This window comes from Balearica regulorum, chromosome 1, assembly GCF_011004875.1.
Source record: "Balearica regulorum gibbericeps isolate bBalReg1 chromosome 1, bBalReg1.pri, whole genome shotgun sequence".
NCBI lineage: Eukaryota > Metazoa > Chordata > Aves > Gruiformes > Gruidae > Balearica > Balearica regulorum.
Genome location: NC_046184.1, coordinates 13,672,961 through 13,691,849, shown reverse-complemented (window position 1 = coordinate 13,691,849; position 18,889 = coordinate 13,672,961). Strand labels below are relative to the sequence as shown.

At 38.3% G+C, this 18,889-nt stretch overlaps 1 protein-coding gene across 1 annotated transcript in view; it reads left to right on the top strand.

Moving 5' to 3' along the window:
* PTPN12 (protein tyrosine phosphatase non-receptor type 12) overlaps positions 1 to 18,005 on the top strand; it is an 81,404-nt gene extending 63,399 nt beyond the window's left edge. Inside the window, exons 13-18 of the mRNA XM_075775239.1 lie at positions 8,619 to 9,577; positions 12,897 to 12,974; positions 13,953 to 14,041; positions 15,037 to 15,067; positions 16,327 to 16,443; positions 17,060 to 18,005. Of these exons, the coding sequence (XP_075631354.1) occupies positions 8,619 to 9,577; positions 12,897 to 12,974; positions 13,953 to 14,041; positions 15,037 to 15,067; positions 16,327 to 16,443; positions 17,060 to 17,121 (1,336 nt within the window). The 3' untranslated portion in view covers positions 17,122 to 18,005. The remainder of the gene's footprint in view (positions 1 to 8,618; positions 9,578 to 12,896; positions 12,975 to 13,952; positions 14,042 to 15,036; positions 15,068 to 16,326; positions 16,444 to 17,059) is intronic.
* The last annotated feature ends 884 nt before the right edge of the window (positions 18,006 to 18,889 follow it).

The following is an 18,889-nucleotide window of genomic DNA, read 5'->3' as shown; positions in this document are numbered from 1 at the left end:
TGACGAAGTTACAAGCAAGTTGCTAAAGTTAATATTTTTTAAAAGGAATAAGGCTTTTAAATTCTCCATATGCTGTGTTGTAGTTGGCTCTGGAATGTGTAATTAGTAAAGCAACTTGCATTTTTTTTTTAAGGAAAGCTTAACAGTTGCTTTTCTTCTAAAGCAAAAAGGACTATGGTGACTAACAGTGAACAGTACCGTGTGCCAGTTTGGGTCTGGTGAACTTGCCTGAGATGATTCTGACTGAGCAGGAGGAAAATTGCTTTACATCTCTTGACCGCAGGATGCATGTCTTCCATATTGCTATCAGACCAAGCTATGTTTGCTTAGATGGTGACAATTATGATTCCTGTTAGTTGTTTTCTGACAGCCCTGAGGCTGCTTGCTGGTTGGTGACGTCTCCTCTAGAGCACTTCTCAGTGGCTAACCACTTGGTACATTGTAGAGCTTTTCCATAAAGGTGGCTTTCTTACCTGTCTTGTCTCTTGTCTGTGACGGGATCATGGGACAGGTAATCTCTGTCTTACCTTGAAATTTGTAGATGTCTTACTCTTAAAAGTGTGGCTAGTATCAAGTTAATTCCCATGTCTGTACTAATTAAGGATGAGATGCCACTAAAGACTTTTGCCATATAAGATTGGAAGCTTACTCAGGGAGGGATAATTAATCCTTTTAGTACTTGCTTTGGCTTGGGGAAGGAGTGCTACAAAGTATAACTTCTACTTGTGCTTTCCTAGGTTTCTTTTATGTCTGTGTCATCTTGGAAGTTACAAGTAGCTTTAGGCTATTGATACTAAATCAATATTAAATTGGAATTTTGTTTACTTTTATTAACTCACTGTGAAGCCTCTAACTGTGCTTGTTTTGCAGGGGTTCTGGAATTGTATTGCCTTCCAACCTTTTATCACCTTGTAATGCTTTAATGTAATTCATATTTGCTGTACAATATGTGAACATGGTTAAGATCTATTTGCATTTAATGTCAACATTAAAAAAAAATTAAATAATATTACTCCTTGATTATTATGAAGGTAAACAAGAACAACTCATGAATGCATACATCAGCACTTCATTCTAGAAGTTGCTTGGCTTTGCAGTTTATGATCACTTCTTCTGAAAGTCACCTTGAACTTGCATCTATATTAAATTTCTTCAGAGGACTCATTGGGTAGAAATCAGTGTTAGAAATGTTTAACTATTCTCAAGTTAAGGCAGGAAGAGGGCATAAGTAAGTTTTTGCTTTCTTGTTGGATATAAGACTGTAAAGAACTAAAGTTTTAAACTTTCAATTTTAGACTTACATGATTTTTACATGACTGTACAACTGGAGTTTTTACTTCAAATCTGGAAGCAATGGTTGGTACTTCAGAATTCAGTGGGAGCATCTTAATACCTTTTAGGAATAGTCCTTGAAATATTTGTGTGTTTAGTAGTTCATTTTAAAGTATTTGGAAAAAGGAGTTGTTAATTTTAATCAGGCTTGGTTACAGAAAATTCTTTATTTTCAAGTTCAAATGCAATTTGAAAGAAATGGAGAAACTGAGACATTGTGGGGGGGTTGACCCTGGCTGGGGGCCAGGTGCCCACCAGAGCCGCTCTATCACTGCCCTCCTTCTCTAGACAGGGGAGAAAAGGTACAATGAAAAGCTTATGGGTCGAGATAAGGACAGGGAGAGGTCATTCACTAATTATCATCACGAGCAAAACAGACTGAACTTAGAGAGGGAATTCATCTAACTTATTACTAGGCAAAACAGAGTAGAGGAATGAGAAATAAAACCAAATCTTAAAACCCCTCCCCCCACCCCTCCCATCTTCCCGGGCTCAACTTCACTCCTGGCTTCAACCTCCGCCCCCCCCAGCGGCACAGGGGGACGGGGAGTGGGGGTTACGGTCAGTTCATCACACGGTGTTTCTGCCGCTCCTTCCTCCTCAGGGGGAGGACTCCTCTCATCGTTCCTCTGCTCCAGCGTGGGGTCCCTCTCACAGGAGACAGTCCTTCATGAACTGCTCCAGCGTGGGTCTCTCCCACGGGGTGCAGACCTTCAGGAGCAAACTGCTCCAGCGTGGGTCCCCCACGGGGTCACAAGTCCTGTCAGCAAACCTGCTCTGGCGTGGGCTCCTCTCTCCACGGGGCCACAGGTCCTGGCAGGAGCTTGCTCCAGCGCGGGCTTCCCACGGGGTCACAGCCTCCTTCAGGTGCCTCCACCTGCTCCAGTGTGGGGTCCTCCATGGGCTGCAGGTGGAATCTCTACACCCCCTCATCCTCCATGGGCTGCAGGGGACAGCCTGCTTCACCATGGTCTTCACCATGGGCTGCAGGGGAATCTCTGCTCTGGTGCCTGGAGCACCTCCTCGCCCTCCTTCTGCACTGACCTTGGTGTCTGCAGATGTTCTTACATCTTCTCACTCCTCTCTCCGGCTGCGAAAGCTCTCTCTAACTGTTTTTCTCTTTCTTAAATATGTTATCACAGAGGCGCTGATTGGCTTGGCCTTGGCCAGCGGCGGGTCCGTCTTGGAGCCGGCTGGCATTGGCTCTGTCAGACACAGGGGAAGCTTCTAGCAGCTTCTCACAGAAGCCACCCCTGTAGCCCCCCCGCTACCAAAACCTTGCCACGCAAACCCAACACAGACATAAACTCACAAAAAGAAAAGATGAGGTAACAGCTTTTTTGTGTGCAGTGTAATGAAGAGCTACATGGTACTGTCTGAAGGAGAAAAGGTAAAATAGTGTAGCAGTTTCACTTTCCTTCAGATTATGCTTGGACTTCAATCTAATGACCTTAAAATACATTTCAAGGGTTACGTGTAGCTCTGTTTCATTTCAAGCCCTGCAGAACCCTCTCTTTGCATCTTCCGCAAAGCTAAGATAAAAACTGTTGATTGGCGTACCTTGTTAGTTAGCACCCTCTGATTTGTAAGTCACAATTAAAAAAACCAAAAAGCCTCATGTAACTAAATTTTACAAAAAAAATTCAGCAGTTGGTTATTTTTATTAATTTCCTTTTATATAAATTATCTGTAGTATAGTTTGTGACAGCTTCACTAAACTGCAGCTTTTCTTCCACGTGGATGGCACTGATTTAATGCTTAAGTAGAAAATGTGGTTGTCTAGCTTCAGCTTGCTTACATTGAATTTAATTTTCCCATTTTAATTATGTGGGAGGATGTAGAGCTTGGTATCTATTTTTGGTTGATCATAGCAGCTGCATTCCATGACCTTGGCATCACTCTCTTCTTTTATTCGAAAATCCTACAGTATACTGTGTAGAATAACCATAGATTACTTGAAGGGTTTTTTTCTTTTGAACACTGGCCAAGTTTCATTTAAATCTGAACCCATGGTGCCCTGTTTTAATGATACAGCTCTTTTCCATTAAGGCTAGAATAGCGTAGATTTTAAAACATTAAAAAAATTGGAATATATTGCAGAAAAAGCAAAAAAACATATTGCCATTGCTTTGTTTTGTTTGGGGTTTTTTCCCCATATGTACTTTCTTGGTGGAAAGTTGTAGGAAGGCTTTTTTTTTTTTTTTTTTTACAAATTATAATTAATTTTTATTATGACAAATAATGTAAAAAAATATTATTACCTAATGCGTGGTTTACCTGACAGCTGAGAAGCTATTAACTTTGACGGCTTTGGCACTAAGACGCTGCATCAGCTGCTCTGATTGTGTGGCAATAAAAGCATATGAAAAAGCTGCCTTGATCACCTAGGGAAATTCCATATACAGTTATGTATGAGGAAGTGCTGAGGGAGTGGAATTACAAGATAATTGGTAGCAGTTGGATATGAAGAGACATTGTCGAGGCTGAGTTATGAGAAGGCTTTCTATTTTTTATCGCACAGTGTGATTTTACAAACGTACTTGAGAAATGCTTGCTTTTGTAATATATAAAAGCAATGCAGGGTTAGTTTAAAGGTCTAATACAGGAAAGCTTACTTCTCTTTCTCAAATGGTCTGGCATTCTTTGGTTCACTGACCCTTTTCTGTCTCAATATCCTCTTTCATGAGCTTTCTATTAGTTTCCTGGTAATTTAAATCAAGCTGGTTTTACTACAGTGTCTCCTGTTGTTTGGAATAATATTAGTAGTTCATCTTCAGATAATTTTCTGCCTCTGGGGGGAGAAGTGTCTATAGAGCACAGCTGTTGGAGGAAGTGCCCAAAGAAAACATTATGCAGCAGCCCAAAATGCCCAAGATTTTCTGGCAAGAGTTTTAGAAAAAGCTACTGCCAAACAAAGACCTCTTAAAGGTATACATATCCTAATATTTCTGCTTTGTAAAAAAGAAAGAAAAACATTATTTGCAATGTAGAACATGTGAACTAATACTATGATGTCAGTAAAATGGAAAAATTGTTACATATTCAGAGAAAACCAGGAAATCCTTGGTGGCATCTATTTGCTTTAAAAAAAATCCCCAAAACATCAGAATGCTATTTGGGCATCTTATTTTCTGAGGATGGATAGCCTTCAATATTAATATGGTAAAGAATGATTTTGATAGAGAATTTCTCATTTTATCACTGTAAGCTCCCATTCAAGAGTGAAGGAATGAAATTTAACTTCAAACATAGTGGGGAACATTTTAATAGCTCTATTTAGCTGTGTATGAGGAAGATGATTAAATGACAAAGACTTTTGGGTTGCTGACTTGTGCAGTATTTCCTGTATCATCAGTTCTACACATACCTCTAAGGGAGCTGTTTGTATACATGTGGGGTTCTGTTTACTGGTGAATCAAATGGGAGAGTGATTTCATCAAACAGTAATTGGTGAAGAACTTCATGAATTTTGGCTGGTGTTATAAGCCTATAATCTTGTCATATCTAGTTGAATGCTAATTTGCTGCTTTAGCTAATTGTAATGCTTAATGGTATGTCTGTACCAGATAAGAAATTAGTTTTGCTGATTGCATGCATGACTCTGGGTCAGGAAAGTGAGGTCAATATGGGAAAAACCTCGTTTTCAGGAGAAGTTAGTAGAGATTACCGATAAGCATCACTGCTGGTAAAAGGGGCAAGTAACCATCTATGCAAGTGAACTGCCTCTGTCCATCTCTCCCCTCCCCTGGAATAGAGGAGAGAAATCCAAGGGAAATTCTCCTGTCCTCCTTAGTGTATATTAAGTTGGAGCAAGACTGACTTTTTCTGGTTTTTTTTCTGCTCAGCTTATCTTTACTAATTCAAGCAAACAACTTATTCTCAAGCGTGTTCGTTTTTCAAGAACGTCTAAAGGCAAAACAGTTCCCAAATTACTTTCACGTAAGTTGTTTGGAGGTGCGTTGTCTTCCTCCTATCTTTATGTAAAGCAAAGTAGCAGTATATAAGCGCAGGTTGGGGAGGAAGAGAAGGAATTTGAGGCCCGACCCTTTGTGACAGGAGTCAGGCAGGGAATGGAAGAATGGGACAACTGCAGGGACATCTGGCGTTTTCCAGATACAAAGATAGAGTAACTTGTGGACGATCATTTGGAAGCTGGGGAGCTTGCAGTACTTCAGTGGATGGGGATGTTCATAAACTGAAAATCCAAACAGTTCTCTTCAGTTTGGAATCCCTTGTGTAAGGATTGTGGTTATCCAGCCTATACTGCTATAGCTTGGTGCTAATGAAATCACAAGGATAAAACTTGTGCAGTAGTCTGTCCCAAGACAGGTGTGCTTTCAATATTATAGAAGATTCAAGTGTGAGGCAGTCTCCTATCTTTTTTTTTTTTTTAATATAGGTTACGATAGTCTGAAGAATTTGTACTTGCCAAGCCCTTTTTAGGCCTTGCTTGCAAGTAGGGGAGCTAATAGTATTGCTTTGATTTTGTTTGTGATGTGACATGCAGGCAAGTAATGAGCCTGTCTGATGCCTTTCACTGGTGAGTAGACAGTCAGGAATTGTTGTGCAATTGTGTGGTCTTTAGCTCTATTCTCTGTAACTCTTAAAAGCAAGCCCTCTGTTGGCTTTATTCCAGTGCAACAGAAACAGCGTGTTTGATACTTAATGTTGGGGTTTTTTGTTTCACTTAAATAATGCCCTTTGGGAAGACGTAGCAGTTCAATTTTGTAGGTATCGGGTTTTTTTATTTTTCTGCTATCTTCTCCAGTAACCTTTTTGAAAATATGATCAAGATTTCTGAATCATTCTTGCTTCCTCTCTTGCTGTCTGACAAAGACAGGTTGGCATATGTGGGCAGTATGAGAAGAAACCTCAGCATGGATTGCTGGATAATGCAATCCTGAAAGGATACAGAGTGTAACTCGGTACTCTGCCTTATTCTTACAAGCTTTTCTACTTGTTTTTTAAAATTAATACTTTCTTATTAATGCTGGCTGAGAAGGTGGAAAATTCTTTGGCCTACAGAGCTATGTTGCTAGCCCATGTTCTCAAGTAAAAAGGCTTTTTCAGATTTAAAAGGAGCAACAAGAAGACGACGGAGACTTGTCTTGGAAAGCCAAATGCCTTAATGAACAAGTGCAGGAGACTGATGCTAGCCTCTGTCAGTCTTCAAGGTGAAATGATTGATTTATCAAATTTCAGAATGTCTTCTGTAAAGTATCTGTGTTTTCTAGCCAGCCAAGACATGATATTAATAGCAAGCCTTTTCTTTGCTCTTGTCTATCCATGGCTCTACACAGTCTTGCTAATGTTTTGGCAGTAGTGACAGCCTTTCTCTGTCTAGGTAGTTGTCTGATTAAAAAGGGTTTGAAAGACATGCCTCCTATTTCTCATCATCTTACACGTGTGATGTGATGATCCAGCTGAGATTTCTTGGAGCTCCCCCTGCGGCTGCTGAAATTTATTAGGCCTATGTTAGATTTCTGATTTCAGACTGGGCTTCCTCTGTGAAAGATTTGTAGGAGCAAGACAGATAGTGGTAGAGCTGGATGCTTTCTGACTGTTCCATGTTAAGTGGCAACCTGTATTTGGATGCCAGACTTCACCTACAATCTCTAAAGGTGTGGTTTCATTATGTAGCTGGTGGCTCATTATGAGATTCCTTTTTCCTCCACAAAGTCTGTCGAGTCTCTGAAGTACAAATACCTTTTCATTCTCATTCTTCATCTGAGTTAGCAACATATGATTAGCTACTAACGCTGTCATGGAAGTTCCATTTAAATAGCCCAAAAGCACAGGGCCTGCGGAATATAATCTGCGTATCATCCTGATGATCCTTACAACATGGGATTTATTACTGGCACACGTTCTTCCAGATCTGCCAGATATGCTGTATTCTCCCAGGTTTTATGCTGCAGGAAAATACTGTCACAGTGGTCTGTCACCTAGTAGGTAGTAAGAATGTCCTTATCTCCAAGTTCCAAGTCTCCTGCTGCAGAGCTGGATTTCAGTGATTCATGGTGCCTCTGACATAGATTATCTTAAAAAAATAAAAGTATTTGAGGATTTGGCTGACTCCTGCTTGTTCAAGGTTATTTGGGGGCTGGGACCACCTGAACTTCTCAGTAAAGACTCTGTGACCCTGTGAACTGTTTATTTCCATAACATGGGGGAATGGGAGCATCGGTCTTGTAAATATTAGTGTCTTGGGCATTATGTGCCGGCCTGTATAGAAGGTTTATTGCTTCCCCATGAAGGGCATCTCTGCCAACAGCAGGAGGTGATCTGAGCTTTGTACATAAAATGGGCTGGTGTCTCAACTCAAGCACATGGCCAAATTGTGCTCCTTTGCAAACAGTAGTCCATTGCGCTTTGATTTATGTGCCTGGATTGAAAGTATAATTTCTTTACGTGATTTCATTGTGCTTCTGTTCTTGTTGCACATTTATTTTGCACCTCAGTTATCACTCTGTTACTAGTCTCTACATAATGAAAAGAAGTATCCTTAGTTGTTTGTGCAAAGTGTTTGTGGTCAATCTAATCTGAAAATAAATTGACCATATGCCTGAGAGCTTCTCCTTTTAAGTAGCTTAAGATGAGCTGTAATAACAAGTGCTGTGGTCTCACTAATATGCACTGTAATTTGGATCATATATTCTACTGTGAATGGTTTTTATACAGTGTGCACCTGATGTCAGCTAAATTTGGTCTGCATCATTAACCTTGAAACTATGGAGAAACTATTAAATACACAAATAGCAAAATAAAATCCTCCTGGACATGTGGAGAAGAATAAAAGCAAAGGAAGATATTTGGTATTAAACAGGCTGTAAGCTTTTTTAAAGAAATTTTTCCTGGCTTTATTGAAAATTAAATTCCATATGCTGAGTTCCTCTGAGCCAGTTCTTAAGAAAGCAGCAAGCAAAAAAGTACTGGAATCCTGCCACAAGAGGGCCTTTCTTACAGTCTTTGAAAAAAATGCTTCTGGGAAAGGATGTGAGCAATCTTTGAACTATCAATGAGGATTAGTTGTGGCCTGAATGCATGTCTTTGTGATATTCTGAAAGACATTTCGAGTGTGTTGACTTAGTTCTTGCTTACCCCATTAGTCATATTTTATAACTGTTTTCTGTGTGCAGTGGCAGCGCTGCTTGGAGTTCAATATTGGTATGAAAGCGTTACTACTGCAGAGATATATGGATAGATATCTGAAATACTGTCAAAATACAGAAAATGTACACAATTGTGGGGTGTTTTTTTTGTTTGTTTGTTTTTTTTTTTTGCAGTTGCCTTGTAGAAGGAGATGCTAAAGAAGAAATCTTGCAGCCTCCAGAGCCTCAGCCAGTACCACCAATCTTAACACCATCTCCCCCATCAGCTTATCCAACAGTAACTACTGTGTGGCAGGACAATGATAGATACCATCCAAAGCCAGTTTTGCACATGGTTTCGTCAGAGCATTCAACAGACCTCAACGAGAATTATAATAAATCAACAGAACTTTCAGGGAAGAATGAACCCAGTGCAGAGAAAAGGCTGGAACGCAACTTAAGTTTTGAAATCAAGAAGGTACCTCTTCAGGAGGGACCACGAAGCTTTGATGGGAACTCCCTGTTGAACAGGGGACATGCAATTAAAATTAAGTCTGTGTCATCCTGTGTAATTGATAAGAGCTTTAAGCCACAGGAACAGATTTCAGGGGATTCATTTGTAGATGCTTCTCAAAACTCATGTCTGGAATGCAGCGTGCCACAGTCTAGCACAACCTTAATACCTTCACCGGAAAGTCTGCAGAGTCAGCAGGCTTCTGATACTCCACCAAGACCAGATCGTCTGCCTCTGACAGAAAAGGGACATGCCACGTGGTCACTGCATGGGCCTGAAACTGCACTGCGTACATCAGTGTCTGAAGACATGTCTTCAGACATCATATGTCATGGCGTTAAAACTCTCTCTCTGGTATCAAACACCACAGTTGAACATGCTTCCAGCGATAATGTTGATCATACTACTATTTCTGTTCGAGCACCCCTCTGTTTTACTAATCCTCTTCATTCAGATGATTCTGACACAGATGAGATGAACTTTGATGGAGCCATGAGCAAAAGCACATCTAATGTTTCAACCGCAAGTGCCACAGTTTCTGCTGCCACTAGTACTGAAAACATTTCTGCCAGAAAAGTGTTGCCAATGTCTATTGCTAGGCAAGACTTAACAGCCATAACATGTTCTGAAGATGGCAAAGGTAGGTTCCACCGGGGTTCAGAAGTGCTACTCTTTAACCTGGTTGCATCTTTAGAGTTGGACAACATAAACTTCTCTACAATGCAATTTCCTAAATGTAAATTGAAACAGAGCTGTGTGGCAGCTTCAGAAGGGACACAACTCATTTCCTCCCAGTTGTTTTGCCTGTGAGCTGTCTGTTACACTGTTGGTACTGCAGACCTTGATAAGCTGCTTCAAAAGTTTTATTGCGAGGTGTGAATGCATTCTTAATTACAGGTTTCTGTGTTATTGGTGGGCACATTTTTTTTCTCCATGTCCTATTTCATGGAAGTGTCTATAATAATGGCAGTTTTTAGTAGTCAAATTATTTTAAACAGGCTTGTCCAAACATACATCAAATTCATGCTTACTGGTTGAAGTGCTGGTCCTAAAAACGTAGATGTAACCTCTTTCACTGTATCAGTCTTCGAAGTTGGTCATGATTTAGTTCCTGTATTTTAATAGCAATGTAAATATTTAGCCCTGCTTTCCTCTTTTGCTGTACATGACAAAGGAAAGACAAAGTAATATTGCTGTTCATCTAAAAATCCATGTTCTGCTTTAGTAGTGCTTTGAAAATTGTTCAGTTGCTTTTAATCTTTTACTGCTTTTTGGAATTTTTTTAAGCAAGGAAAGTTTGCAAGACTGCTTCTGCGAAAAGTTACAATACTATTTATCAAAGGCAAAAGGGTCCTAAAATGTGCAGATTCAGGTTTCAGTCGGGCTGGCACACTTAGATCAGGTGGAGGAACAAATCAGGCCTCGGTAAGTGCCTGTGCAAAGTTCAACAAAGCGTGTAGTAAGGCAGTGGAGCTGAAAGGAGAATGTGAGCTTCTGTGTTAAATCAGACTCTTGTGCTAGGAGTTCCTTACAGCCATGGCCTCGCTTCAGGAGTCTCTGCAGGCTACCTGACTTTCTGAGCTGAAATGGGGCTCAGTGTCTGATGCAAGATGCAGAACCAGCTTTATTGAAAATACTTGCTTTGTGAACTAAGCTTTCACCAAAAGTCATATATTCAGAAATGCAAAATATTTTGCAACTTTAAAACCAATCTGTTTCTATAGGTTTAGTGATTATGTATACACACAAAACAATACTTGCACATATGTGTAGGTTTTTAACCCTGTGGCACTTTGGAAATGCTCTGCATAGCAAAGACAGAGTGCTTCATGTCCTAGTTACTTCAACATTTATATCAAGCAATCTTCCTTGGATTTCTTTTCGGTAGATTTGCATGCTACAGTATTTTTCCAACACTGCTTTTAGCCAGACTTTTTTTCTTCTTTCCCAGGGCAATCATTGTTTATCACTGAAAATTGTTACCTCTCTGCACGTCTCTTTATGTAGATGCTGTAAGACATGCAAATAAAATAAGTCATAAGTCATAAATATGATAAAGAATGGGAGAAATGTCACTCAAGAATTTGCTTCATGTAACTGCATATCAGAAACATCCTGAAATAACAGTAACACTTTTGTGTTCCTGATTTCACAGGAATGGCTTAAAATGTTTATATTATTTTTTTATAATTTATGTCTTGTTATTGAGGGTGTATTTGTTCCCTTTTGTATGATAGTGAACACTTCCCATTTTATATTCAGATTGCAGGTCTTGTAATCAATCCATCTTGGACTCAAGAATACAGTTAGATCACTTTGCACTGGTGATCCTAAACCCTGTTTTATAGTGGCATTTTCATTCCACACTTGTTCAGGACTCCTCTGACTGAACCTGGGGATGTGGGTACAATCATCAGTGAGCTTGCCTGTCAACTTACCCGCACCCTGGTTGCTTAACCATAACTGTTGGTGAGCTTACCACATAATTACATCCTCTTTTTAATTCAAATGAAGTGAAAAGTAGTTGTACCCTGAGGTTAAAAAAAAAAACCAAAACAACAACAGCCCCACAATTAAAAAAAAAACAAACCTAAAACAAAACAGAAAACCCCTCACTTTCAGTGCATTTATTTGCTGATTTTACAGAGACTTTTTCAATAAATGAAGGTTTTCTTACACTGCATAGTAAATGTGAGATGGAGCGTGAAGTCACTTTGAACACAGTGGCTTGTACAATGTGATGGAGTTCCTGTCCCTGCTGCTGGCATGTTGGCAGGGCAAGCTTCATGGCTCCTTTAGTTGAAATATGTCTTTATCTTTTTATGAATCTTGTGTAGAATACACTTGTCTGATGAGACTTCTTGTGGTAGCAGCTACTTTGAACTGTTATAAATCTTTAATTTCTAGTTCAAATTCCTGACCAGGCAGGAGCAGGGCTTTTGCTGCCAGAACAGCTTGCATAGTACAAGAGGGAACAGGCTGTGTCATTGGCAGCAATGGTAGCCATCTCCTCTGGCTCCTATTTACCCTTCTGGCCAGTAAACCACATGCTAGATGATTTAACTAGTTTATATCGGTGGTGTGGGAGCCAGCCTGGGTGGGCCCTGAGATGGACTTGGGGAGCAAAACCAAGACTTGGGGCTTTAGAGAAATGTCTAATGTGGAGCTTCCCTAGAACTTGCTGTTGCACGGCGCAGGCCTGAAAAGCAACCTTGTCCTTGTGCCATGCAATCTAGCTGTGCTGTTTTGACTTTGGAAGTAAGTGTGGTTAGAGCCATGTAAGAAAAAATAAAAATCGCTGCTCATCAGCAGTAAGTTACTGTCTTCAGCGCAGCTGAAGAGCTCGTACATATGTTCAACACGCTTCTTACTATGGTTTGGGAGCTTTGTCGGTGGTTGAGTTAGTGGCACCAACTGTGTATAAGTTACCAATGTCTGCAGAAGAGTTCAAGAAGCCGATGTGTTGTAATGAGCTTAACTCTTACTTGCAGTGGCCGCAAATACACATTTAATGAACTGCAGTTAAATTACAATAACAACTATGGTTACACTTATTGGCAAGTTACTTGTTCAAGAGTCAAATGATACCACTCCAGTGCAGACTGTTAATTCTGCTTATATTCTGGTGCTGAAAGAATGAAGAAAAAGTATTCATCGTGGAGGTTTTTTTGTCCTAATGATTTAGACTGAAAATGTATTCTGCTTTTCTTTCTTCCATCCCCCACACACTGGTTCTTAACCTCTGAATGTGAAGATAGCATTGTTAGCATGGAGTTGCTCCCAAGGCGTTAGCATGGTAAAACAAAATGGTTTATAACATTTGGACCAAATTTTCCTTTTGTTTTAAATTTCATACCAAGTTTAGGATGATCTCCCTTATCAAAAAATCAATTTCTAAAAATCTGGGAGGAAAATCTAAGTGTGTTTTTTAACTTATCTAAATGTCATATTTGATTTAGATGCTGAATCTAGTGAAGATTCCTCTCCCCCGCTCCCAGAAAGAACACCAGAATCATTTGTATTAGCAAGTGAACAGAGTGAGTTTTTAATGTTTTGTGCTAACTGGGGATAAAATGTGAAATGCATTTCAGTATTGTCTTTTCATGCCCCTGCTTTTTGGCCAATCTTAAAGCGCTGGAGCAAATTGTAAAATGGGATGAAATCTAGCATGTGTAATGGCTTATTTTGAGGCTTAACATTCACAAGCCCTTGAACACAGTCAAATTATTTCTCATTTTCTGACTAAGCATGCTGTTACATGATATTTAAGTATATTGGAGACTTCAATATTGATTTTAGTGGAGCTGGTTTTCAATCTGAAAGACATGGAAATGAGATACAGTGGGGAAATGCACTGCAGTTAGGGGATTCCCCAGCTGTTTTAGGTAGTTTCCTACTGCTCCCAGGTAGAGAATGGGAAAACACATGAACGGTGGTTATCTGATTCTCCTTTTCTGGGCAAAAGGAAGATGATGACATTTCATACATAAACATTTCATAAACAAGCCCAGTTTCTTTAAGTTTAACATAGTTTACTCGTTGCATGTATCAAAAGGGTAACTGAAAGAGAAAAGTGACACTTACAAATGATATGCTTATATCTTCATGTTTCATTCATCAAGCCAGTAATGGCAGAATAAAAAAAAAAAATAATTGGAATGAAATAATAAATTAAGTTGATGTTTGGTATCTTCCAAAAAGCCTAGTGTGGTGTAGTTATTTACTGAGGCTTTTTTTTGGTGAAACTTTCAAATTTTTTTACCAAATTCTGCTATTGGTTAGGAACCTCCAAATGAAGGACATGTACATCCGTAATGCAAACACTGCAGTCTGGTGTTCTGAATTATGTTGTGGAGTCTTCCCTTAACTTGGAATCTCTTCGCGTAAAGAGATTCATGTTTATACAAGAGTTTAATTTTTAAAAAGTTGCTTTATAGCACATTTCTAAAACTATGTTCTAATGCCGCATCACGGAGAGAACTCAAGTATGTTGAGTTTGATTTAATTTTTCTTAGGCACACTCTTGCCGAAGCCAGTTACGATTGTACAGTCTGAGTGGAGCATATTGCGCGATCAGCATCTCCCTGAACAAACAGTCTCTACAGTAAGTATAGGAGACAAGTCTGTACTAATCAGTCATTTCTAGTTTGGTTGGGAGCTATGACAAAAAGCAAAATGCATAATGCATCCTGGTGAAAAGTTACAGCTGTTAATCATCTACAACTAGCCAGCTCTTCCTCTGCCTGAACTGATGCATTAAAAGCATGTTTTCTTTCCAGGAAAACTATCTGATTTTCTAAGTTCAGCAATACTTTTAAAGGTCACCCTTAATATACCTTAAATTGTGGCTTTAAGAGGGTAAATATGCTGCTTTTATGGAGCTTGCTGTCTGCCCTTAATCGATCATAGGCTAATTCAAGCTGGAGGAGAATTGCAGTCTCTAGTCTAACCTGCTGTGTGAAGCAAGGACTCGGACCAGGCTGCTCAGGGCTTTATCCAGCTGGGTCTTGAAAACCTTCAGAGATGGAGATTTCATATTCTCTGTGGGCAACCTGTTTCACTGCCTGATAAAGTTTTTCCTTATATCCATATTTATTTTAAACAAACCCTTTTCTGCCCATCAGATTTCAGTTTTCACATCAGGCTTCTATTTGTTGAAAGTCATCCAGCATAAACAGCTGGTAAAACTTCAAAAGCATGTAAATCCTCTTTAAATTTGTGCTTTTTTTCATGCACTCCCTGATACACTTTACAGCCACCTTTACACACCACTCAAAATTTTACAAAGAAGATAGATGTGAATTTTCGAAGACTGTAAATGTAGTACGAGAACTAAACTACCTAATTTTGCAAATAAATTGTAATGTGACAATTTTATCTTTTTATTAAATATTAAGTAAAGTTCTAATAGTAAATTCTTTATTACTACTGTAGCATTTTTTTGTCAGTGCTATAGCAAGTCAGAAATGTGGGAGCAAGTAGGTATTTCCATGGATATTGTCTATTTTTTGAAGATGTCTTCATCATGTTAGATTTATGGTGTTTTTTAGTATTTTGGAAGCATTTTATAGAATAATTTTAAATATTTCTCATTAACAGGGTTTGAAAACAACTTCACCTGTACTACCTGGTAAGTGATGGAAAATATTTTTATTTTTTTTTAATACAAAAAGGAATGTTTTTTTCACTTGTTAATCTGTCCAGTTAGCCCTTAAGAGTAGAAAGTTCAAGTAACCTAACCATTGAACTGATAAAGTGTTTGGGGAGTATTTTATTAGAAGATTAGAAACTACCAGGGGGAAATTTTTCTCCTGGAAATTCACAAATGATCTAACCTTGAAACAAATGTATCCATATGATTACTTTGAAAGCTACTTCTAACCCACAATTCTTTTAATTTCACTAGCAAACCTCTAAAAATTACATGTCTTGCAACAAGTGCATCTCTTACTTAAAATGCACCTTTCCTATGGAACAAACATTTGTCTGAACTTGGCTTCTGCTCTGAAGATATCTAAATATATTGCCAACACACTGGCATTTCTGAAAAGGCCTCTGTTTTTAAAGTTTCTAAGGTTTTCAAAGGAAGCAAGTTACAAGTCTAATTTAAAAATTAACATTAACTTTGGGTATGCTAAAATAATGAAGACACCAAAAATACTGAATTTAAATGCATATAATAATAATTTTTCAGCTTAATTAGAACCATCCCATGTTATTGCAATAGAAATTGTAAAAGTTGGTGAATTAATTTCTTTAATTTCATAAAGACAGGAGTAAACCTGAAATAAGTTCAGCAGTGATGTGTATGTATAGATATATACATGTACATATGTTGCACATTTACCAAAGTCTTTAATTTTTGATCTTCTGAAAAAGCTTCGGTAAGAAATGTAGTCTATCAGCTGATGCTTAACTTTGCAGCAACCTGCTTCTGCTATAAGCTATAACATAAATTACTTTTCAGAAATATTACAGATTTGCTAATAGGGTGGTTATACAAGTAATGCAACACAGTTACTTATCATGTCGTCTTAAGCACCTTTAGTTGAGAAAGAACATGAACAGATGCATTTATATTGATGTATTAAATGGTACTGTGAGCTCTTGCTGTAAGTAGGCGATACATGGGATTTTAAATATTCATACAAACTTTAAAAAAAAAATCCATATTTGGCGAACAGGAGTGTGTCACTGTCATTGAACATCTGCTTTATAAACAATTTTGAAGTATGTTTTTTTTAAGAAATGAGAAATGGGCTTTTCAGTCTTTATTTTTGCAAAGAATATTTGATGCAGTGGTGTTCTGGACTGAGCTATATTTAAAATAGTGTTCACAGAGTGCTAAGTGAATGTTACAGTAAGGGGGTGGGTGTGTGTGTTTTCCAGATCGTCCTGAGAGAAGCAACAAAACACCAACTGATGGTTTACCTCAGATTTCTTTTTCTGGTTCCACTGATACAAGAGGTCAAATTTCAGAATTTCCTGCAGAAGTAACAGAGATTGGTAATTACAATTAATTCAAAACATAATCACTAGATAATTGAAACAGAAGACTCGTTAACAGTACTAACTTGGATAGCTGCTACTACTGTCTCTAGCTTGCTGAGGTGCAGAACCCAGCCAAATAAATAAGCCTGCCTTGTCTCTTCAGCATCGCTGAAAGAGTTTTTCCCAGAATGAGCGATTCAGTCAATCTTCACTTTGTTTTTTAGAGCATATGAAACATAGAATTAGTCACATGGGATATAATTTCTGCAGAGCACTGACAACTTCACAAAATAATACCTGAGAAAACTGCTTTGGTACACAGAGAGGAAAAAACCCCAACAAACCAATAAATGATAACAAAGGCTGTAATACTGTATTTACTGAGAAGTACTTTCCAAGTGAGGTTTAAATAGTGAACTGTAATTATATACAAATTCTTCATGTTTGTATTTCTTGTGGCCATAGTGCCTTTAGAACTCTGAATACTACAAAGTTGTTTACTAGCCCTGAGAATAAACCTTTTCTGTAAGAGCTGGAGCATGTCTTGCAGTGATCCTTCTGACTGCTGCCAACATTTGTGAGACCAGGTTGTCTGAGGGGACAGAAGCATTAAATCCATTTCTTTCCTTAGGTTTTGGTAACCGCTGTGGAAAGCCCCGAGGACCAAGAGAGCCACCCTCAGAATGGACATGATCCAAGAACCAATGGACATACTATCAATAAATTATACTGGAAAACTCAAGTGCCACTGAGAACTAGAAAAATAGTATTCCACTTCTTTGGGGGGCGACTAACACAGAGCAGAGTAGATCTAACTACCAAATGGTACATTCTTACAGTACATCCCACGCAAAACCTTAAACATTGTTCACAGCAGTGGATTCCAGTATTACAACTTAACTTTTTGCTGGGGCCATCTACCTGCCTTATTACACTTAGGAGAAAGTATTACATATGATTTATTTTGTAACTTCAAGTATTATTGCCTTAATGTCTTTTAACCCTGTTACACGCTGCTTGTAGACATATGTTAATATAGTAATACTTTTGACAGATTGTGTTTATGGACTACTTTTTGCTAACGTTTGATTACCATGTATGCATTATTTTGTATATGTACAGGGCAAGTAAGTATATAATTTGATAAAGTTGCAATCATAAAATATTAACAGAAGATGTAAGAAATCTCTGCATGATCTAAATTTTTGTGTACCTTATTTGTAAATTATTTGCCCTGAAGTTTTAGAAAATAGTTTCTGGGGTTTTTTACAAAACTTGCTGGACACACACAGCCAGAATTGCAGGTTAGCAGAGATAAAGATTGTAATACATTTTGTAAATTGTATGCAAAAGGTTATTTTTATATTATATACTGTTTAATTGTCAGACCTAATTTGTTCTGGTTTTCATCTAGTCATGGAGATTCAGTAAGTGCCTTGGAACAGTATTGAATTCTCTTAGCCTGTGTATGTTACTTCAGTGTTTTGAGTTCATCTGGAATTAGATTATCAAAAATATTTGTACGTTTCTAGTATATTTGACCTGCCAGTAAAAGAGAAACCATTCTACATAATCAACACTCCTTAGTTTTCATTTTAATGTTTCATCAGTTGCAATCTTTAGAAAATTCATCTCTATCAACTTTCTGTATAATAGGGTTTTACAGTTTTAATATGGCGTGTTTCTAATTTGGGAAAACCAGAACACACTGGTAAAAGGACTGTTTAAATACCACTGTCTTCTCTGACAAATGGTAAATACCATTTTTGTTGTTCAGCGACTGTGTATGTAAGAAAGCAACTTATATGAAGGTTCACATAGAGCCCTTGCAGCTACACTGTATCTTGGCAATATATTATGTCAAGAGTTAATCCTTATAAGGATTCCTTACTTAAACTTTTCTGTAATACAATCTTTAAATTAAAGAAGTCAAAATCTCACTATGGGTGTTTTTACTCTTAGAAAAAAACACTGTATTCAGAAGCAAACTGAAATAGAGGGAAGGCAGGCACTCTGGCTTAGCTTATAGATCTTGTACTTGAACAAATCGGTGACCCTGAGGACCTTATATTTAGTAACTACTTTAAAAGTTCTGGCTAGCAATAATACCAGAGAAGTGAAGAAGAATGTTTAGAGGAAACTCCTTTATTTTGGGTAGTGAAACTATTAACCTGAACTTTGGCCATGTGAACATTAGGTCTAATTTACTACTTGTACCTTTAGGGCCTCTCTGCTGAAAGAGAGCTAATGCCCAGATAGCAGCCCTACTATGACTTCCGAAAGGTACATAACTTGCAATTACTGTCTTTGTGGATTAATCACCGTGCCTTTGGTACACATGACACACTGCCAAGCTGGGGAGCTCTTTCAAAGAACTGTATGTGCTGTAAGTACATATCTTAACTTCCCATGGATATAGTTTTGCAATTATTCATTTAAAAATAAATAATTCAGTGATAGA